The following is a 23420-nucleotide window of genomic DNA, read 5'->3' on the forward strand; positions in this document are numbered from 1 at the left end:
TTATTAGGGTCACAGGTCCTGCCTCAACACCTTAATTTGATGTGAAACTAGTTGATAAAACAAATATACATTTTTGGCATATTCTCACAGAGAGTAAAGTTATTTTACCATCTTAGCATGGCAATATAGCAAATATGGAGCTGAGGTGGGCAATCAGCCGTGTAAGCAGTAATTTAATTTGTGCCTAAATAGCAAGAAAACAGAGCAACGACTTGTGTTTTATTCTCAAATTATCCAAAGTTCTGACACAAGAGAAGCCATCTGAGACTAACATGGAGTATGTTCGGCATTCAGTTTAAAGGTAGGAGGATAATTATGGTGCTTCAAGGTGACTGAAGCCTGTTGTCAGACAGCTCTCTGATAACAAGTAAATAAACCCATCTTCAATCATGCAGCAGCACATTAAAACATTTACAAGGACATAATGGTCACATTTAATGACAGTTTAGCACCGCAGGGGGAAATAATCTTCTGTTTATAAAATACAAGAGGAGAAATTAATTTGCTCTGTAAAGTAACTATTAGGATATCAATGACCACATCACACTGCCAGGCTTTTTTTATAACTCAAATAAAGCAACAATAAAGATGTGATTACTCCATTTGGCTGCGTCAGACATGTTATTCTAAGCCAATTTAAGTTGGAAGAGAAAGTAAAGCTGAGCTGCCACCATACTGTATAGTCAGATCCCACTAATCCACTTACAACAGAACTTTGAGCTGCCTTTAGGGTGCAACCCCCCCCTCCTCCAATTGCAGATAATGCTTCCATAGCCAATACAGCCGCGCCTCCACGTTTTACATAGCTGATCTAACAATCAGTGTTTCCCAGCCCTCGCTCATATGGTGTGGGCCTGCCGTGGATTGGAGTGGAGCTCTGGGTAAACCTCTTTACCACGCAAATCAAACACAGACAGGCAGACACACTGGAGGGCTCGTGGCTGTACCCAGCTCTCAGCACGTGTAGTGAATTCAGTCTGCTGTGGCTCCGGCCCAAAGACAACTGCACTGAGCATTGAGTAAATCCTTCAATCCACAGATCGACGCTCCCAAGCCTCTTAATCAAATAAGGCCATTAGCTCCATCACAAGTAATCTGGGCCTTCAGCACCCATAGGGTGGGGTTTTCAACAAGCTGAATAGTGGAATGATACTATACTGTCTGTCCGCCATGTTTCCACGGATAGTGACACATGCAGAGTGTTGAAAAACAAGCATCGCCTTCTCAACAGATCTGAACCAATATCATATACTTACATAAGCGTTTTCACTGCAGGTTCTAGCGAAGTTTGATTTGAGAAAAAGTTTTAAATTGTCTTGAAAGGAGCGTATGTGTCAGCCCACTGAATACAAATTATGTTTGGTCTTCCAAAAGTTTACACACAACTTTCTCAGCTTGCAGGCAGCCCGTTGCTTTGACTTTACTCCAAGATGCTACAGTACAAAAGTCAAAAGTAAAAACTTTAAACTTGCTATAAATAGGTAATCCAGCAAGGCAGCGCTGAGGCACAGCATGGTCTTATTTTTTATTATATATTTTTTTTGTAATTTACACACGGTTTGCAGTCGAAAACATAAACAGCGTTAATAAATCATTCCTTTTGGACATCATCAATATCAAATGGCAGTATTGATATTCAGGTTTAAATACTTGACGCAGAGTGGGTCCATCCAGACGCTGACATACAGGTGACGTAAAGCCTTAAATGTATCATAGCAACATACAAGCATCTATAGATGGTGTGGATGTGGGGGGCTAGACAGGACTAGGGCTGGCAACCAAAGAAAGTCTTGGTCGAGGGGGGGGGGGGGGGGGGGACTGGGTCGACTGGGAGATTACAGCCCTACACAGGACAAGGACGTTACTACGGCTACACTCACCGAGTGAGAAATAGCTGGTACAGTGGCAGGGTTGTGTTAAAATCTGTGGACAATGAAAAATCAAAAGCACATCTAAAAAGGGGAAGAGCTCTTATGTGCTTGACAAGAAGCAAATGGATTGCTGCAATTGAGAGAAACACCTGGAATCCAGCAGCTGAAACATCCGTCCATACCTGACAGCACTTTGGCTGAATGTTTGGTAAATGCTGTGTTGATGAATCGTCTGTTTTGGTGATAATTTGATAACCTTGAGTATGAGCCTTTTGTTCTTTTAGATCATTTTGCACCAATAATGCATAATGCACCACTGCTTCTTAAGTAAATTTTGAGGATCACTGTTAGGTCCAACTGCCTTTGATTTAAGCAGATAATAGCTATGTTGTAGTTTGTGTTGCCTCGGTCCTCAGGCAGTAGTGTTCTCTAGTTCTCTATTTGGTTTAATAGCAGCCTCACAAATCACAAAACATTCACAGCTATGCGTCTAAAATCCCATCCTAGACTGATAAATGAGAAAATGGTCGACCGACTCTGACCACTGGCAACAAAGAGACAACTCAAACCTTTCCTTTTGCTCAAATTGTTCTCATTTCTATCCTTTACTTAACCTTCTATATAAAATTCTAAAAGTTCAGGCCCTGGTTTGAACAACCCTTGTTCTCTTCATCATCATCATCATCATCATCATGCCATATCCTCAAGCTCATTACAAATCTCAGTCAGCCCACAGCCTTCAGAAACACTCTCCTAGATGAGAACAATGAATTAAATGTGTCCACCCACTGGCACTTATGCTGCTTTTACCATCCTGAGCTAATAGATATTATGAGTGAGCCGCAGGAGCCACAGCTGAACCTGAGCTGGGTAAAATTCAGTCCTACCTTCACAGTAAGTAGAATCCCCATGGATGGAGGCATAGCCGCTCTTGCATTCACACTCTGCTTTAGTATTCCTGTTTTTACACTCAGAGTTTTCTCCACAAATGAGTCCCTCTGCGCAGAAGTCATAACCTGAAAGAGAGAAGCAAAGGAAGCATTAAAATTTGCTCACACAAGGCACTGAAAAGTTGAGGAAAGACACACAAACACCATCTACACAGAGATAAAAGCAGACAAATGCACAAAAGAGGAGCCTTGTTCCTGTCACCTACAATGCTGTGGATGACAAGCAGTCGGATGTATACGTTTACAACTGCAGCAAATTTGGTGCAAGAACAAAAGTTTTATCTCCTATGCCTGAACGATAACACAACCACACAAAACAAAAATGCATACACACACACACTCCTCGTGTAGGAAGATCTCAGATCAAGTGAAGGGGAGTGTGTGCTGCTCTGCTGCTCATGCTCTTGTTTTTTTGGTTGTATTCTGTTGCACACATGCTTAAAGAGGAAAACTTTGGCAAATTGAAACCTTGTTTGTGTCATTAAAATGTGAGCATTTCTTCATGAACAGCTCCCAGAGCTCCCCGTTCATTTAGCAGCAAAAGTCTGCCATGTGATGTTGAAATGCATCTTCTGGCTCTGACTCCACGTCTGTTGCTCAAAATAAAAATTGTACATTTGAATTTCTTTTTTTTTTTTTGCATGCTCCCTGGAATTAAACTCTGAATCTCTTTATATCTGCTCTTACTCACAGGCTGAGAACATGCACAAAAATGTGAAAGAACAGAGAGACTGATGGACTGAGAATTGGTCTGACAGATAAGGAAGGTGACAGACGGACAGAGAGAGAGAGTGAGAGAGGGAGAGGGAGAGAGATGATTGTCTCCTGCACAGTAAGTATGAGCTGATGCAGGCCATCATGTCCTGTAATGAGTGACAGACTGGATGCACATAAAAGCCCTCAGAGGCAGCGAGTCCGGGGAGCCATTACTGACGAAAGAGCTGTGTCTGCATTATTTCTTTCCCCCCCCACACGCCCTCCGCCATTTACAGCTGCACCCCCCACAGAAAGGTGTGATCTCTTCGGTCAATTTTTCAACCTTATTGCTATACACAGCATACGAGTGTATGAATTAGAGAATAATAACATGTACACTATGTCTCTGGGAGCTCAGTTCTTTATTGGTTCTCAGCATATGGAGCTTTTCCCGCCTTCTAGTCTTTATCTTTTCCCAGAGACTTCATGTGGGAAAAGCTCCAGATGCTGCTCAAATGCTGATGCTTTGCTTGTACTGCAAGATAATTACATTTAGCAGAGGGGCTAACAGAGGCTGCAGACAGATTCGCTTTGCAGGAGGATACAGCCTACAGAGATCATCTGGAAACTGAGCTGCTGAGGACAAACACTGAGACATGGTGCCACTGTTGATTTGAAGATGCAGGATGTCTGTTGGTGGATTTTGAAAAGATCGTCTGAGCATCAGACATTGACCCTAGTAAATCCTCAAAACAACTGAAAAGAACACAGCTTTCTGGCAATGCATGCTAAGATGCTTCCACTCAATTGTGCATGTGTGCTCATGGTATAGTTCTAGTAGAGATAAGCTTGTTTAAGTGTTTGGTTTTGATGTGATTGCAAACACAAACACGCCACCCCCTCACTATAGAAGCCTTTGTTTTCCATTTCACTAAAATAGTGGGGTTTGAACACTCTCAATTGCGTAATTACAGATTTAACAGAGTCAGCGTGACTTGGAGGATGTAACGGAGAGGCACAAATAACTTAAGTGCGCAGTCACACAGTGGAAGAGGAGTCTGCAGATGATTTGGAAATAATCACCAGCTCTGAGTTTTAGCAACTGTGGGTATGCGTGTGAGAGAGAGAAAGAGAAAGGGGGTGGCAGGGAAGACGGCGCTGAGACTCTAATCTTTAATTGCTAGTTCTGACTGTACGGACACTTTCCCTCTCTGTGTGCTATCCTGTCCTTCTTACTCCTACCTTCCTCTCTTTACTACCTCATCTCTTTTCTTTCCAACATGAGGACTTGTTTTCTTTTTAACATCCTCTCCTCGTCTGTCTCCTTACCTCCTATCTCAATATATCCTTACCTCCTATCTCAAGATATCCTCCTTTCCTTTCCTTTCCTTTCCTTTCCTTTCCTTTCCTTTCCTTTCCTTTCCTTTCACCATTATTGGAACACATCTTTTCTTTTCCTTCTCTACGTCTTGCCATTTTCTCTCTGGTGTTTATTTTGCTGCATTTTCTTTTATATACATTACCTCCTTTTTATATTACTAGTCTAACACATGCTGCACATCTTACCCTAACAAGAGCACCATTTCCTTCCCTCACAACCTGCCCCAGGATGATTTCATTATGGCTCTATAGCTGACAGCCTCCTACAGTTTGTGTATTCAATGTATTTACTGAATTTCCGATGGCTATTTACCCTGTAGTACCTCCCTGCCAAAGCAGCGGGGGTTCAGGCAAATTGGCATAGCAGGTGCTCTACAGCAGATAGACCAATCTGCTCTGATAGATATCTCAGCCAAAAGGCATTCATACTGTGTGTAAAGAGAAAGACGCAGAATTATTGCAGAGGAATCCACCCTGGGAAGGGTTAGCTGCTGTTTACTCCTCACAGGAGAGCTGGTGTGTGTGTGCAGCAATAAAAAGAGTGAGATTAGTACAGTAAGAAGAAAGACATACCTCTGCAAACATTGCAGCATCTGCCATCTGGTAAGATCTGTTCACTGACAGTGCAGTTGAGCTCTGGACACGTTTCTGTGACTTTCACCATCAGGCCATTCTGGAAGGACAAGACAGAGGAAATGTGTTCCCGTTTCAAGATGCTTGTTTTTTTTTTTGACAGGTCCCAAAAAGTGAGGCCAAAATATCTTGTTTACCCCCCTATAAACTCCCCAATCAGCAGCCATTGGAGCAGCCAAGCTACATTTCTTAACACAGAACATGGTGGGTATCTGGGTGGTTCATCCATCCTTATCTTAACTATGATTTTGTTTTTCCACATAAAAAGCACAAGTGTGGTATGTGATCTGTTCCAAGGGTTAATCATGCATCATTCTTGTCAGCGCTTACTGTGCAAGTGAGCCATAAATGAGCCGATTGTTCTGCAGTGGTGCTTAAAGTGAGAGACATGCTGACATGTTTGTCACTACAATCAAAGAAGTGTCCACATGTTTACATGTGGATTTATCAAAGCACTATGAGTTCGTGTAAAGATCTTAGCAGTCGCATTTTCTCTCCGTTTCAATTTCAACATCTCAAAAGACGAGGATGCTTTTGAAGTATATTAAACCATACCAAGAGTTCAACAGGATGTTTTCAGATGTTACAAAAGACACTTCTGACTGAATGAGGCCTCCAATGACGACAGAAGCTCCGGGACGTAAAGGCTGTATATTCTGCTCACATTCTCAAGGAGGCCATGATAAGAGTGGAGGTGCAGATATGCACCACCACTAAAGAAGGGGAACAAAGGTAGATAAAACAGAGTGTCATGTTCCTCTGGGCCTTCAAAACAAATAGCAGACAAACAAACAGAGCAGCGGCAGCCTGCCTGCCTGCCTGCCTGGTATATCAGAGTTCTTGTGGTCCCAGTAATGCCTCTCAAGGTCTCAAGTATCGACTCAAATCCCTGAGATGGCTTTGTCCTTCACAACTTCCTTCAATGTCGCACTTTTCTAGGCTCCACATTAACTGCATTCTCCTGTCATCTTTACATAGTGTTGTGGCTTTTATGAGATATATCATTATCTGATTTACTAATGGGTATTTTATCATAAATTAATCAGTCTAATTAACAGATGAAGTAACACTGTTTTTTGTCCTTTTACAGTGACTCAGAGGACTGTGTGTCATTTATTTATAGGTCTACAGACAGCTCTAGACTTAGCCTGCTCTTGTTAATCCTCCTTCTAGCACACACTGACAGCCGTTTCTGACAAAAAAGTCTTGATAAATGGACCGTCGTATGTTACCTGTCCAGGACTAAATGAGCCAGACAGATGCTTCTCTGAGGAATGAGTGAAGGACAAAGCATCAAAGGAAAATGAATATTCAACTTAACATGACAATGTTCAAGTGTATTACTGGGTTTTGTCAGCGGCAGTGAAGGAAAACTCCTCTGCACAAATACAACACGTTATTATACATGTTTTCAGCAGCTTTGCCAGGCAAACCTGTAACCTAGGGTTCATTAGAACAAGTACCAGGTTTAAGAAACTTTACCATATAATCTGTTCATTTGCAGGGAGTTTAAAAGGTCAGAAAGACATTTAATGCATTTACACTAAACACTAAAATCATTTAATGCCCACTGTTGTTTTTAATTGTTAGTGGACAGCACATGTTAGCAGCTTGTATCGACGTGATGTGATGTAACAATGTGGGTCTTAATACAGGATTTAAAGGTGAAGAGAGAAACAGTGGTGCAGAAGTCCTGGGGTAAAGAGTTCCAGAGTCTTTGAGCAAAGCAGCTAATTGCTCTAAACCCCGAAGAGGAAGAGGAGGAGGAGGAGGAGGTATGGAGAAGATCTCAGTGTACAGGAGGGTGTGTATGATTGAAGGAGATCAGAAAAGTATGGAAATGACTGGATTATGGAGAGCTTTGAATGTAAGGAGCAGAATCTTCAAAATCAATATGTGAGTGAACCAGGAGCCGATGAGACACACACTTGAGGATAGGAGAATAGAAGTGTGTGTTTGATGGAAGTTCTGGAAATGACATGCACTGCTGAAATATGAGACAGCTCAAGTTTACAGAGGGAGAGAAATGGAAGAGAACAGTAATCAATATACGAAGTGACCAAAGTGTAACAAACATTATTGGTGGTAATGAGCATGAGAGATGGACGCTGACAGTTGTTTTTGTGTGGATGGAAGTATGCTGACTGGGTGTTATTATTATTAATATGTCACTGGCATATTTTAACATGTTAAAAAATGCTGTGATAAATAAAGGAGACGGAAAGGAGCCTAGATGTGAATACGTACGATTAAGTATTGGTAATTTCTGTAATTTCATTATGGGTTCTTAGGGGTTATTTGCTCATAAAGGTGACCCGGCTAAGTACCTTCCAGGAGAGCAGTGGTTTCCTGGAAGGTAACCTCTTAGCCCAAATAGGAACAGATGGCAGGATTTGGAATACGATCAAATAAACGGGATTTGTAGTCAATGCTCCTAAAGATGCAAAAACACTCATACAGACCTCTAAATTGACACCAATGGTTTCATCTGTGAATCAGGATGATTTAGTTTACGTCATCCATAAATGCACATATATACACACAACGAGCTTCACACATGGACACAAACACCCCTGCAGCCTCCGGATGAAACATCCATTGACCCCCTTCTAATAACAATTTGACCACAAATTGGCAGCATTAGCATCCAGGAGAAAAGATGGTTGTAATTGCATAAAACAACACTTATAAAGAGTATAATCATGTTTTGGGGGTCTCTGAGGGCTAATAATGAATCCAGGAATCCTCTTTGTGGTTCCTTGTAAGCAATTATATGCACAGAAAGCTAATTTTCCTCCTAAAAAACAGCGTCTTTAAGATAAATGGCTTCTCTGTGAAGCAAGCTCACCTCTGTTCTGTGCTGAACGGGAATAATGACTTCAATTATAATGCATGTGCAATGATGAAGCTGCAATTTAAACCAGACCTTTGTTGCTGTGTTTATAAGGTAATCTAATTACCGAGCTATCGCAACATTTAAGCAGAGGAGAAAAAAAAAATTGGACAGATTGCAGGAGGGTGGGAAAACTAATAAGGGCTGCTGGCTAATTGAATAAGGAAACAACCCTACATGCAGCAATTCATGCTCAAAAGAAGGGCTGGTAGGTGACGGAATGGCAGGGAAGAAGCTAAAGAGAGAGGATTGACAGTGTTACCTTGCATTCCCTGCAGCTCCTGGATAAAAAGCGCTGGCCTTCAGAAAACGTCTGCCCCATATAGGTGCATTTTGCTGCAGGAAGAAAAAAACAACAACCATTTGTATATAGCTCCATTAAGATAATAGGATACTACCATCTGTGGGTATTACACAACAGTGAGAAATGCTTTTAAGATTCCACATAAAAAAAAGTTTCCTGCATAGTTAAATTCTGTTAGAAACAAAGTTGTTCTTGGCTACTGTGTATAAGCGGAGAGGAAATGTAACAGCGTATTAAGAATACAACAGAGGAAGGCCCTTCTGCATATTCCTCCGGCGATAAAGCAGAAATAGAAAGTGAAGCATATGATATGAAGTCCTGCTTTTTTTTTTTTTCTCCTCTCCAGGGTACGGGGCCGCGGAGCGCTCAGTCGCAAGCTCTGGAGCGCTGCTCCCTCGTTCATCTGTGCCAGAGCTCTGATGTTCACAGGGGAGGAAGAGGAGCGAGTGGAGAAAGGGAGGGAGGCAGAGACGGGCTGGAATTATTCAAAGCCGGTCTATACTTCAGGGATTTTTTTGCAGTATATAGTAAGAGAGAGACACACACACAGTAGGTCTGTGAGCAGACCCCTGTGTGCTTTGTATTTGAAACAGTGCTTCCATAAAAATCAGACGGCTGTGATCTTTGCTCCTACAGATAACACTCTCCTGTTTCAGTGTGCCTGCAGGACATCACCCACAAACTCTGGTCCAGTTGTTTGGCTGCACAGCACATCTGGATGCAGCAGCACAAAAGCATTTAGTGTGTAATAGTTAAGAGAAAATCCTCTCCCCATACAGCTGTCAGGATTTTCAGTGGCTTCCTGTGGCCTGGATATGTGTGGCTGATACTTACGCCTGCATGTCTTGCAGCAGGTCCCTTCAACATGTACAGGCAGGAGGTCTTCTGAACAGTTTGCCGGAGGACAGAAAATCCTTCGACACTCCACCACACCATTCTGCAAGAAAACAGTGTTCTTTTTTTTATTACTATTACCAGCAACAACCTAGAGCTCAGAGTGAACCCACAGCACTGCTGAAAAGTCCCCTTCGGATAGATTTCTGTGTCTCAGATTACATCTGTTCAAAAATGCATGGCGTTCCTCATCTTTACCCATCCATCACATACAATGTATGCTTGGAAACAGTGTGACTTACAGTACAGTACCCAGAATCCTACTTTAGAACTGCAATATGATATTAAACATAGAATATTTGTGATGATATTGTTACATAAGCTGAACAGTTTTATCATTGAGATTCTATTCAACTCGAGTGTTCCGTTGATAGCAGGTAGTTATGCAGTCCCTGAAGGACTGCCTTCATTTTTGAGGCCGATATCTCTCTCCGCAAGCGCCTCTTCATTTCATGAGTCATCGGAAATGATTCCCCCAGGGCGCCGTGGTTATCAGTTAATGGCATGTCCACGGGAGAAAATCAGACTGACTAAACCCAACCCTGCACTTGATGTGCAATGATGCAGCAAGTCTAATTCCCCGGGGACCCGGCTTGGCCTGATTCAACACATTTCAAAGTCTGACTTGTATGTATGAGCAGGCAGGCTTATTAGGGGGCACTTATTAGGAGGCGGGCAGGAGGCAGCCAGGAATGATGCAGGGGCTGCCTGATGGGCAGGAAAGTTAAGGAAGCCGACTGTTCGGAAATAAGGGGTTGTTGTGACTTAGCCTTAGAGCAAAAAAAATCTACCCAGAGATCCTGCTACCATTATGTATCATCAGTATGTTATAAAGATTATCATTTGCCTTCTTGATGGACCAACTTTCCTTTAAAACTGCTATAACAAATCCATGTAGCTAAAAAAAACCCACATATTTCGCTCAGTGTAGCTTCACGACGAGCCAAGACAAACTGATATGAGGCATGATATTCAATAGGAACCTTGCCAAAGCTAGCCTTACTTTCTGATGTGTGACAGTTAAAACCCATGGACTCCATCTCTAATTGTAAATATTGAGGGCGACACTCACCTTACATGCACAGTTCCTGCAGTTCTCTGGCTCTGCCCAAAGCTCTTTATCCCGGTAGACCAGGCCGTTAGCGCTGCAGGTCCTCTCGCAGTGACAGCCCTCCAGTTGGGTCAGCCTAGATTCGGCGTAGTTCAACTGTACGCAAAGAATGACAAAACCGAATCAGAAGTCTGAACGTGCAGACTTCCCCTCCTCACCCTCTTAGGCATGCCCTAGGGTTGGTTTTCACAGAGAGCTGCTCCGCTGGGAGCCACTCATTAGAAGGGCATCTAGAAAAATAAGTGATCATCATTCAACTCATACTCCAGACCGCAGGCTATAATCCACAGAGAAATGACAGAAAGGACTGACAGCTCTCACACCCCTCTTTTATTCCTGCACACTGTTCAGCCCCTCTTCTTCTTCACCTTATTCCAGGCTCAACATTCACGACAGAAGTGATGTGAATGTGGACTGTCGAGGTCACAGGGAAGGGCACAGGGAGGGCAGTGTGCACCAGTGTGAAAAGAACTCTCTATATATAATTCCTATAACCATTTTGGCCCTGTGTGCTGTTGCTATGTGTATTCTTTACTATTATTTTTGCTTATGGTTTAACCCTGATGTCATGCTTTCCTGCTGCAGATCAGAATTATATCAGGACGGTGGGTATACAGCAAAAGCTTAAATATGTTTGTTAATGATTCCTCATCATGTTAATAATTGCAACTCATACATTGTCAGAAGCCATACTCTCTGACCCACATAGACATGATCAGAGCTCTGATTTAACAGCAGGGTAAACTGATCCAACACTTCACATCAAAACAGACTTTCACCTATGTGTTCCTCTGAGACCTGCCCATGCCTCTGTGCCAGAAATAAAGGTGTCACTGTGATATGATAGAGGCTTCTCAGGCAAAAAAAAAAGAAATCCTGGATGTCACAGAAGCATTTTTTCTAACTTCAGGTGGAGTCAGTTGGCTGCTATGAGAGCAATGCGAGGTGTGAATGGTAGAGATGTGTCCTGTCAAAGCCCTAAACAAAATGTTTGAAATGCAATTTCAAAGGCTGGGAGGCTGCCTGGAGGCACCACAGAGGAATACCTTTCCTGCACAACGTGAACAACAAATGGTACCATGATGCCGAACAAAGGAGTCAGAGGCTAATAGGCATGTATCTTCCATGGCTGATACACGAGGCTGAGACAGGTGTCCAAACAAAGGGAGGCAAGGGAAAAGATGCATTTATGATATCTTTTTTTTTTTTTTTTCTTGGGCTTGGATTCCTGCTATGTTTCAAGTATTTTTTCATAAAATTCCAGGGACAATTCAGGCAAAAAAATTATTTAATTCGGTTGTTCTTGTCTTGAAGAAATAAGAAAAAAAAATACTAGGGCAAATACATCTTTAAATCTAGTAAAGGTTTATCCATAGTCAAATATTATAATGTATCTACTGATGCAAAAAGGAAACAAATACTGTAGTATGAAACAAACTATCAACTGAACGTGCCACTCAATGCAAGCCTTAGTAAAACCTTTACTTCATTATGAACACAGCCTTCTCTGTGCTGCCCTGTCCAGCGCACTTTACATACAGCACACATGGACCTCTAGACAGGCTTAGAGCTGCTCCTACCTCTCTTCAACAACAATGCATCTCCCCAGCAATGAAGACAAATATTTACCAATTTATGCACCATTTATTTAGATATCAGTCCCAAGCAAGGTGTGCAATAATGGCTTCATTAATGCCTAACCTATACTGTGCATACAGAACATCTCCAAAATGCCAACATTCATTTAATGCTTAACAGCCTTTGTGACAATTCCATTTCGAGGTAATGCTAAGGTGTTTAAAGGGATTTGTTAGTTTAATTTGCAGGAAGATGTATGGGAGATTCACAATGTTAAGGGGGGTGAATAGAGTGGAGTCCTGAATAAAGTAAAAGCTCTTCTGCATAAATGAAGAACTTGAAAATCTTAAAACAAATCTTGCTGCACTTCACACGGGAATACATTACAAACCATTTTTCTGGCACGAACAAAGTACAGTTTGACACAAAATTATTACCATGTACTACATCTATGCTTTAATTGAGTGACCCTGATTTAAAAGTGAGGACTGGTATCTTGCAGTACACGCACAGTATAGACTAAGTAACATTCAGAATTATGCCTACACAATAGAAGGATAAAAAAGTTTATCAAAGTGCCTCCAAGTTTCAAGTTTAAAGAGCGTCAAACAGTGCAGAACAGGACCGGAAGGGGTAGAAAGAGAAACATGTGGAAGAGTCTGGGTAGAAAACCTAACAAGACACAAGTGAATGATTTAAACAAGTCTGAAATTGATGTGTTGAAGTGAGAAGACGGTCTAGAGTCCTGTGCAGGAAAAACCTGCCAGGTTACTGACCAAGAAAAATTCACTTCTACAGAAAATAAACCTCCAAGCTAGACTTATGTAGCTAGGGACAATTTGGAAAAGTTTGCACACGCTCTGAAGTGTGTGATTTGGTGAGATGGTACAAAACTAGAGTTCTTTGGTCACAAAGATGTTGCTCACATTTTGGGAAAAGAAAGAAGAGGTGTGTAACCCAAAGAACACAGTTCTCACAGTCAAACACGGTGGTGGCAGTATAATGATGCGGGGAAGCTTCAGTGTGTCCGGAACAGGTTGGAAAGAAAAAGGAAAAAATCTAAAAATCTTAAAAGAAAACCTAAAACGGTCTGCAGTAAAACTAGGTCTTGGTCATTTTCTCTTCCAATGTAACAACAACCTGAAGCATACGTCTCTTCTAGTATAGAACTACCTCTACGAGTGAAGTGCCTTAAATCTGAATAATGATATTTAAAGATTTGGACCTCTGTTTTTGAAATATGTTTCAATAAAACTAGTATGTGTGGAAATGTTGTGTTCAAATGTCTTTTCTCTGTTAAAGTTAGGGTAGGAGATTTTGAAAACTCAGTGAGAGTCAGCCGGATTTGGAAAGTAAACACACACCCCTTTCTCTCGGAGCTCACCCTGAAGCCACGCCTCCAATCACATGGACGCGCATTACCTGAAGACGACCTGTGTTTTGTGACTTCGGCCATTATGCACGTACCTCTCTGGTGCACGCAGAGCAGGAAGAGAGTGACAACCAGCCAATACTCCGCGCAGGGTCCACCCGGAGGATTGGCTGATGTTTTTAGCGTTTTATAGCTTCCACAGATGATTCATATTCTTCGTTTTAATGTGAAACTGCCGAACTAATTGGTTGCTATCAGATTGTAAAGAGAAGTTACACTAATGAGATGCGAATCAGAATGAAATCTCCTACCCTACCATTAAACAGAATGTAGAAAATGTTTGAAAATATTGACATTATCCCACATTTTTTTTTAGAACAAAGCAATGTTTATGCTCCATCTCACACTGGCAGGGTTATAATACATGCAAAGAATGCCATGCTAATCCACACACAGCAGAGCTCATTGTCATCTCACCTCACCTTGACACTCCACATCATACACTCAGGACCAAACATTTATTCACCTCCTGCTGAAATTCTCCATTTTCACCAGCACAGAGGCAGAGAGCCACTTAGTGCTGGAAATGACTGCATCCTCCCCGCGGTGACTTGCATGTGCAGCGAGGTCAGGTGGCGATAGGTCGAGTTGTGCTCATATGAAGGAGGAGGCACTGACACAGCAGTAGGGTAATGGGCTTCATCTCATCCTTATTTACTCTGAAAATTATTCTATACTTCACCCACCCACTAAGATGTCCTTGCTTCTTCCACTCCCACCTGATAGTATTCACTCATGCGCGTAGAAGTGCACACACTCGATCACATATAGTGCACACACAGAGTCCATCACGCGCTCCTATGTTTAGTTTATGCAGATGTATACTGCTAGAAATGGTTCTTGCCTTTGCTTGTGGCTCCGGGGCAGATTGCAGCCAGCCTAGTGTTTCCTGAACCCACAAAAATGGACCAAGGTATTTCAATTTTATTAAAATGTCAGAAGCTATGACTGATATATGGGTGGCCTAGGTAGTAGAAGTCAACTTTAGAAAACCTAGCACATTGATTTTTCTTGAACACCTTGTATGTCTCTTTTGTGTGCTAATGCTGATAATAGAGCTTTAGCTACTACCACAGTCACACTCACACTTTCACCTCTTATGATCTGTAATTTGAAATTATAATAAATTGCCTCCTCACCTGTTATGAAGTGTCATCATTTGATCCACCACATTTATGTGAAATTTAGAATAACGTTTTATGTAATCAGCATTTTAACTGTAAAATAAATAGAGAAATAAGTAAAAAACAAAATGTGCTCGCTGAGTTCTGGTGACCTTTAACCTCTAAATTATAATCAGTTCACCTTTGAGTTCACATGAATTTTTGTGCCAAAGTGGAAGCATCTCTCTATTGTGCAACTGTTTTATAGTTTATTCAAAAGCAGTACAAAAAAATCAATGAAAAATAAAATAAGACCTTGTGGGGTCAGGTAAGTATTTCTAAAACCACTCCAGTCAAAAACAATAACCGACACAATAATCATGTTCAAGACAGATAAGGGTTTTGTTTTTGTTTTCTAACAATAACTTCTATCTTAATTGTGCTTTGTCTTGCTGAAAGTAAACAAAATTGGGAAATTGACTTTAAAGGATAAAGAACAATGTGTTTCAGTAAAGGCAGCATCTAAGTCTTCCTTTAGCAGCAATACAAAGAGGAAGTTATTAATTCATAGTTGTTTATTTTATGCGCCAGGCCACAACTGGAAGAAGTGTTAGTTGGCATTTTATGTGGAAAAACACTGTTAAGTGTAGTGTTCTAATAATAGGGCCCAAGTTATTCTCATGGGCTGTTGGCGGTTGTTTTATAGGTGGGAGGTCGATCTTTGTTCTTACCTTCAGGGTCATCTTGGCCAGTAGCTCCTGCAGGTCCATGATGCCTTGCACCAGGCTCAGGAAATCGCTGCATGTCGGGCAGGCTCAACAAAAGAAGAGGAAGCACCAGAAAAAAAGAAAAGACAGACAGAGCAAGAGGGAAGCATTTAGATCAGAGATAAACAAAGAAATCATTAGCCTGACTACATCTATTTGAACACAGCTCATTGTGGCTAACAGTAAACAAAAGGGAAGCTTAACGAGTCTGTTCTCTCTTTGTCTTGGGCTTGTGGCCAGTGTTAGTATCAATAATAAAGCACCAAGGTGTGATTGCTTTATTGATCAGTGACAGAGATGGTACTGCAGCAGGAGCCCTGCATCTTAATCTGCTTGACAGCAAACAGATGGAGGAACAAGGCAGGTGGCTGCACTGTATCTGAAATATAGCACAGAGAGAAACAGACTGCTGCAACAGAAGAAGTATAAAAAAATAAATAAATCAGGTTTTGTCTGTGGAGGCAGATCCTTTTAACGTGCTTTATGGGGGTCACCATCAGACAGACGTATCACCTATTACCGTCCAGTTTTACAATGGCACGCTCTAATGGATTTTTTCTTTCTTGTTAGTGATCAGAATACTACACTGTGTATGACTGCAATAATGACACTTACTGCGGTTAAGGTTAGGACACTGTGTGATGTAGCCGTTAGGAGCGAAAATCAGCTTCACATCCTGAATGATACCCTGAAGCACAGAGGAGGAAAAAAAGACAATGATAAGCACAGAGAGGCAACATTAAAGGGATATCAATCAATACTAGCCCATCACAGACATATCAGTGTATATATATCCCTCCCTCCAAACATAAAATGTTCTATTATGATGTGTGTTATGAATAAAAACAATACATTTTAACATTTCAAATATAAGCCACTCATCCAAAACAGTTCCTTGAAGAGGTTGCTGCTGTTGTAAATAACTTTTTAATGCTGTGAGCCACAAAACAAAACCTATAGCATTCCTTAGAGACAGATATCTGAAACCTTGACAGATAAATCCAAAACCTTGAGCATAGCACTAGAAGTAATCCTTATTGTACTCAAGTGCTGTCACATCAGAGCTGAGGTAAGAGGCACTGAGACTACTAACATCAAGGCTGCACAGTTCTTCAAATGTGAAACAACAACAACCGAAAGCTGAAATTTCCTGACAATGTTCAAACTGATGACAAAGCACTATTATCACAGCTCGCTTATCTGCCGGCACACACATATGAACTTAAGTGACATCCCATTCTTAATCCATAGGGATTAATATGACGCCGGTCCACCCTTTGCAGGTATCAAACAGCTTCAGCTCTTCTGGGAAGGCTCTCCACAAGCTTTAGGAGTGTGTTTATGGGAATTCTTGACCATTTTTGTCCAGAAGCACATTTGTGAGGTCAGACGCTGATGTTGGACGAGAAGGCCTGGGTAGCAGTCTTCGTAATTATTCATCCCAAAAGTGTTCTATCGGGTTGAAGTCAGGACACCAAACTTGCTCATCCATGTCCTTTTGGACCTGGCTTTGTGCACTGGTGCACAGTCATGTTGGAACAGGAAGGGGCCATCCCCCAAACTCCCACAAAGTTGGGAGCATGGAATAGTCCAGAATATCTTGGTATGCTGAAGCACTCAGAGTTCCTTTCCCTGGAACTAAGGGCCCAAGCCCAGCTCCTAAACAACAACCTCACACCATAACCCCTGCTACATCAAACTTCACACTTGGCACAATGCAGTCAATCAAGTACCATTCTTGTGGCAACCACCACACCAGACTCATCCATCAGATTGCCAGATGAAGAAGCACAATTTGTCATTCCAGAGATCGCGTCTAGAGTCCAGTGGTGGCGTGCTTTACACCACTGCATACAATGCTTTAATTTGCACTTGGTGACGTATGGCTTGGATGCAGCTATCCGGAAACTACTATCACTACTAAACACTACACAGTTTCTGAGCTAATTTGAAGGCCAATTGAAGTTTGGATGTCTGTAGCGGTTGACTCTGCAGAAAGTTCCCAACCACTGCAGAATATGCGCCTCAGGATATGCTGACCCCGCTCTGTCATTTTACATGGCCTACAACTTCGGGGCCGAGTTGCTGTTGTTCCAAATCACTTCCACTTTGTTATAATAGCAGTGACAGTTGACTGTGGAATATTTAGTAGTGAGGAAATTTCACTGTAGAAGCAGTCTGCATGCCATGGTGCTTGATTTTGTACACCTGTGGCCATGGAAGTGTTCGCAATACCTGAATTTAATTATTTGGATGGGTGAGTGAATATTTTTGGCCATATAGTGCATGTCAATATATTTCAGAAGGGCTACATATACAATGCCTGCATGCACAGCCATTCCTAGCTGAAATAAAGCAAAAGGTCTTCACCCACGGGCAGGCGTAAATGGCCTATAGGTGAGAGCTCTCTCCCTTTTAGCAGACTGTCTGTCAATCACTCTGAATGACATGCTATCTTCACAGGGGCAGGGCGGGTAAATAGAGGCTTCATGATGACCACAAGGAGCAATCTTGAGGAAAAAAAAGCCACTTTCTCTAATGGAAAACTGAACTTGTAAAACACCAGTGCACCCTGGCCGCGCCACCAAAGGAGGTAATATAATTTCATCATTCCTTCAAAGGGGATACAAAAAAACATGCTGGAAGTATATTAGAATTCAGCACCTCAAACTCAATCTGCATCGTCGTCTCTGCTTTATGTGTATGTGAAATCCATTTACAGTGGATGCAAGCAACACCTGCCTTTATTTCACACAGAGAGAGCCTTGGGGCGAACAGGCACACACACACACACACAGGCAGTGTGTGCAGTGGATGGGGAAGAAGAGATTGTCAGTGTCACTCAGAATGGAAATGAAGGTGTAGATCACAGATGTCTGTCCCAGTGGAGTAATATAGGAGGCCTGACCACACATCACTGTCAATGATCAGCAGGTAATTCGAAGTGAAGTCATAAGATCTCCTCTCTCTCTCTACTGGCACACACACGGGGAGAAAAAAAACTGTCCATATTGGTATGATTGCATTGCTGGGCAAACATTCCCATCCTCGGTTCGACACAGCATTGTTGGTCCTAAGCTGTGATGCATTTCCACTGTTTTGACTTATATCTAACACATTTGAAAGGCTCCATTTATTGTGACAGATGTGGATGAACTGAACGCTGCTGATCTACAGAAATGTATTGTCATTATTATAGTTATGCATTATTTGCTATTTATTATTGTCATCTAATTTTCAGCTGCAACAGGCTTTAGAGCAAGAATCAAAACCATTTCAGCGACAATGGCAGACAAGGTCAGTGTAGAAGTGTGCCTCTATTCAGACTAACAGCTCCAAACTTCCTTTTTTCCATAACATAAGATAGCATAAGATCTTTATTGATCCCTGGAGGGATATTAGGTATTACGTTTTGACTAACTGTTGCAGCTTTAGAACATATAATGAGTATTAAGATGCCAACTTTGGCTTTTTGTTGGCTTCCTGTTTGGTTTGGAAGATTTTGACTCCAGCCTTCATCAGTCTTTAAAAATGGAGGCCACCCCATATGATGGCCGGGTGTCCAAATGTACGTGTGTGAGAAATGCATGTTTAACCAGTTTATTCATCATCTATTGTGTATCCCCCTATGTTTACAAGCCTATTGCTGCTAAAATTACCTTCAGCTTGCATGTCTGCTCACTTTTACAGTTATAATCCCCAGTTATCTTGTTTATTATAGTAATAATAGGTCAACCATGTTTGGCCAGAGCTTTGCCTCTGGGCAACACTGAGGTTTATTATCCAGGACGAGGCTTTACCCTGTGATTTTTTTTTTCAGTTTCATCATGCACAACATGACCTTTCCGTGTTCTGGTGGGGTGTGAAGACTTAGCTTCCACCTGCAGCTCATCTCTCAGGACTAAACCAACACTGACAACACTAATTAACAGTGTGGGAAGGGGAGATGCAAAGACAGATGAACAGAGAAAAGAAAGATTATAATGATGGCGATGATAATCATGCCCTTCTAGTTTGATATACACCAACAAAATATCTTCTACCAGGTCACTACACATTTCAACAGTGTGTGTAGAATCACAAAACCACTATCAAGTTACATTTTGACAACTGACTATATACAAACCTGCCATTGCTTTTGCAAAGAACAATTGACATTTTAACTCGACGGCAAATGTCTTAAATTGCACACTGTTATCTTGTAAATGTCATTCATTGTGGGGCCAAAACACTTGAACCTAAAGAGGAAACTCCTGGTAAACACTCGGCAACAAAACATGTATGGAAACCTAATATTAGCACGAGCACTTCAGCAGGCAACGGCCACAGCCTGAGACATTATGTGTTTGGTTTTTACATCCATCCATTTCCACCTCTGCCCATTGTACAACAATGAGGATAAAAATACCTTTTTTACAGGCGCTGCCATGTAGAAGGAGGATCTTGGAGAGTAAGTCAAGAGAGAGGTGAAGCTGTATTGATCCAACCACTATCTACCCAAACACTCACCTATTCAGAATCAAGAACGCCCCTCCTTCAAGTTTTTGAGTAGCTCAGTTATTGACAGCTGACAGCTTCAATTAAACAACATTGAAACATTGAAACAAATGAGCACTTGAGCACAGAACAGCGTAGTAAAAGCTGTCTAACAAGGGAAAAGGGACCTACACTGCTGGCACCCACCAGGGGGCAACCCTAAAACTAAACCTAAAACTAGGCCCTTAGTAGTGTGTAAGAACCAAGCGGCAACCTTCGGGGCTCAAACTTAAAGCCCATGCGGAAGTGTCAACTTGTAGTTCACGCTGCAACCACTGGGGGCTGGCTCCAGAAGCGAGTCATTTCCCATAGACTCCCATGTTAAAACAACAGACTTCACAGCATAAATGAACTTGTTTACAGCCTGGTACACAAATCGGTCTCAATCGATAAGTTCGCTTCTAGTGTCAATTGTACGGGGGGGTGAATTTTTTTTACAACTCACTCGTTTTGATTATATTGTGATTTAAAATTACGCATAATTATGGGCGTTGCCACTTGAGTGACAGACAATTGACATATCGCAGCATGAGTTTCCTGCTTCCACGATCGCCCACCCCCCTAAACTCCACTCGTGCTCCCCCTCTTTGTCCATATTTGGAGTTTTGGCGGACGTGGCGCTGCCAACATGGAGGCGGTCAGAGCGTCCCGGAGCCTCCCACCGAGCCTCAAAACGGCTCTTCAGAAACTAATGGGTGTTGTCACGGAAGCGCTGTACATAGTTTTTACTGTCAATGGTAACAACAAAACATTCAGCAGATTGTAAAAAAATAAAATAAAAAAAATAGTTCTTTATATTTGATTAAATGCAAACTTTTGAGTTCATTTCAACAGTTTCTACTTTTAGAAGTTAACCTCAGACTTCAAAGTGACACAAATATTATGAACAGTGAGTGCACTGGGTATGCAGGAGAAGATGATATGAAAAAAAGTGTGAACACTATGTGACCAAACATAACATATTATAAAACATAAACAAATTAATTTACGACTGAAAAAGATACATTAAAGAGATGCAGACAGATCGTGCCAAAGATCTAAGCTGGGAAAATCTACACACTCCTTTTGTAATGTGTTCAAGCTCTCCATCATTGCCCATGTTAAGATTCATTATTGTCCCGTGATGCATGAAACACAGTGTTTCACAAAAGCGCCGCTTCCAAACGAGCCCGTGGTGTCCCTGAGGAGTCAGCATCCTTGGCACAATGGATACTAGATAAAGATAATTTATTACAGTTGCTCCCTCAGATGAAGAGGCTCCCAGGAGGAGGCGGTGAGAGGACGACTAGCGTCTCAAGCCACTGCAAAGGCTCAATATGTTTTATTTAAAGGCCTAGTTAGCCCGTCTTATCATTATCCCACTCCTGAGTCCTGAATAGGACAGATTACAGCTGCTGCTTTATTTCACCTCCTATCTCTATCTGCCGTGCTCTTGGCTATTTTTCTCTTTCCTTCACGCCTTGCTTTTTTTTAATTCTTTTCTTTCAATTCCCAACAAGCTCTTCAGCCTTTTGGCTTTAGACATGAGGAAACATAAGTGGGCTCTGTTTATCCCTTCATCTTTAGCAGGTTAAAGGAAGGAGCAATTGTGGAAGTGTGAAGAGAATAACCAATAAGATCAACACACAAAGTTGGAAAGTACGCTTTGTTTCCATCTATCCCTTTTACTTTGTGCACTACACAACATGACTCAAATTAAACAAATTAAACGTGGTCATTAGTGGAGCTTTGGCAGGAACCAGGCTTGCTGTGTCCCCCTGCTTACACTCATTTAAAGACTGGGACATAAAACTTAAAGAGTGGCAAATAAAAAAATACAACCTGCAGGTTTTAAGCATCTCAGTAGTAGAAGGAAATGCTTAACACAGACAGAGGCAGCACAGCCCTCATGCTGAAATATAGCTTGAGGGAAGCTAACTTTAGGGAGGCATTGTGTCCTGATTGGAGCCAAAGCATTGTTATTCCCTGCGGCCAGACTGAAGGAGAATATATGACCTATGTTTCATCTATTAACATTTCCCTGAATTGTATTCTTTCAAATCATGTGGATTTTACTCAACTAAATCAACCTGCAGGCAGAGAAGTGAAAGACTAATCGCAATGAGGGTCTTTTTATTAGCTGTCTTCAAAAGAGGTTCTTAAGGACAAAGCATCAAGCTCTAAAACTACTTGGATCCAAAGCAACGCCAGGTGGACAAAAAGCAAATAAATCAGAAGATCAATACCTCGTTCAGATACAGGTTCAGACTTTGACTAATAAGAGACTTGAATCAGCAAAAGTCCCTTAAAAAGAGGCAGATTAGTAGACTTTTAGAGCACAAGTCATGTCTCTAAACATGGGAACACTTGCCGTATGCAAGACATACCACCAACTGATAAAAAGCCCAACTTACAAATTTGTCACAGAAGAGAAATCAGATGCAAAAAAATGATCCTTCAGTTCATGAAAACCACACTGAAACAAACAGTTGGAGCCCATTACACCTTGTTAGCATTCATTCATTCATTAAAATTGCTAACTGGTCATAATTTGTAAAGATAAATGGGTCTCAAACCTATGCACCCACTTGTATATTATGTATAAAAGCTAATAACGTTGCTGGCTCATACATATGCATGAGAGGGAGGAGAGTACTAAGCAACAGGTCCTTGATTCAAGGTGTTACAAGTGCACCTGTCAGCTGAAATGCCAACTTATATCAGTGCAAATCTAGAGGGAGACTTTTCTTATTCCCTTAGTCACTTCACAGAAGCCTGTGCTCTTTCAAACCATCTGTCTCAGCTGCTGACAAACACTTTTGAGCGCTCCCCCACACAGAGGGTAGACAAACTCCCGGCACTAAGCTGAGCACAAGGTAGCGAGCTGGAGGATGGTGCGCCTTTCAAGACCAGAGCCTTCCTTCAGAAGATGGAGCGCCTTGAAGCCTTGATGTAAGAGGCAGGGAGATGGAGGACGAACAGTAAACCATGTGCAGCAGTGATAGCGTTAAAGCACGGGGAGGAGAATAATTTTCACCACAGCAAGGGCCCAGTGGCTAATCAATATGTTACATAGAAAAAAACATAAAAGGCCCACTGATTGCATGGCAGGTGGGCAGGAGGGGTAGCGGTATCAAGAGCACGTTCATGTCCTGGTGATAGTCCACCTGCTGTGAGTGCATGCAGGAGCCTGAGAAAATGAGCAACGATTAAAAATCGACATCGCTGTCATGAGCTCGGGAATAAGCGTTTCAAAGCATGCGCCGAGCTTTTCACAGCTCCTCTGTGAGCCC

General features: G+C 41.8%; 1 protein-coding gene across 1 annotated transcript in view; it reads right to left on the reverse strand.

Annotated features, from left to right (window-relative positions):
* LOC114433266 (protein kinase C-binding protein NELL1-like) overlaps window positions 1-23420 on the reverse strand; it is a 201504-nt gene that overhangs the window by 114620 nt on the left and 63464 nt on the right. Inside the window, exons 6-12 of the mRNA XM_028401745.1 lie at window positions 16228-16300; window positions 15577-15659; window positions 10694-10828; window positions 9562-9664; window positions 8686-8759; window positions 5471-5570; window positions 2759-2887 (exon numbers count right to left, since the gene is read on the reverse strand). Coding sequence (XP_028257546.1) covers window positions 2759-2887; window positions 5471-5570; window positions 8686-8759; window positions 9562-9664; window positions 10694-10828; window positions 15577-15659; window positions 16228-16300 — 697 coding nt within the window. The remainder of the gene's footprint in view (window positions 1-2758; window positions 2888-5470; window positions 5571-8685; window positions 8760-9561; window positions 9665-10693; window positions 10829-15576; window positions 15660-16227; window positions 16301-23420) is intronic.

This window comes from Parambassis ranga, chromosome 3, assembly GCF_900634625.1.
Source record: "Parambassis ranga chromosome 3, fParRan2.1, whole genome shotgun sequence".
NCBI lineage: Eukaryota > Metazoa > Chordata > Actinopteri > Ambassidae > Parambassis > Parambassis ranga.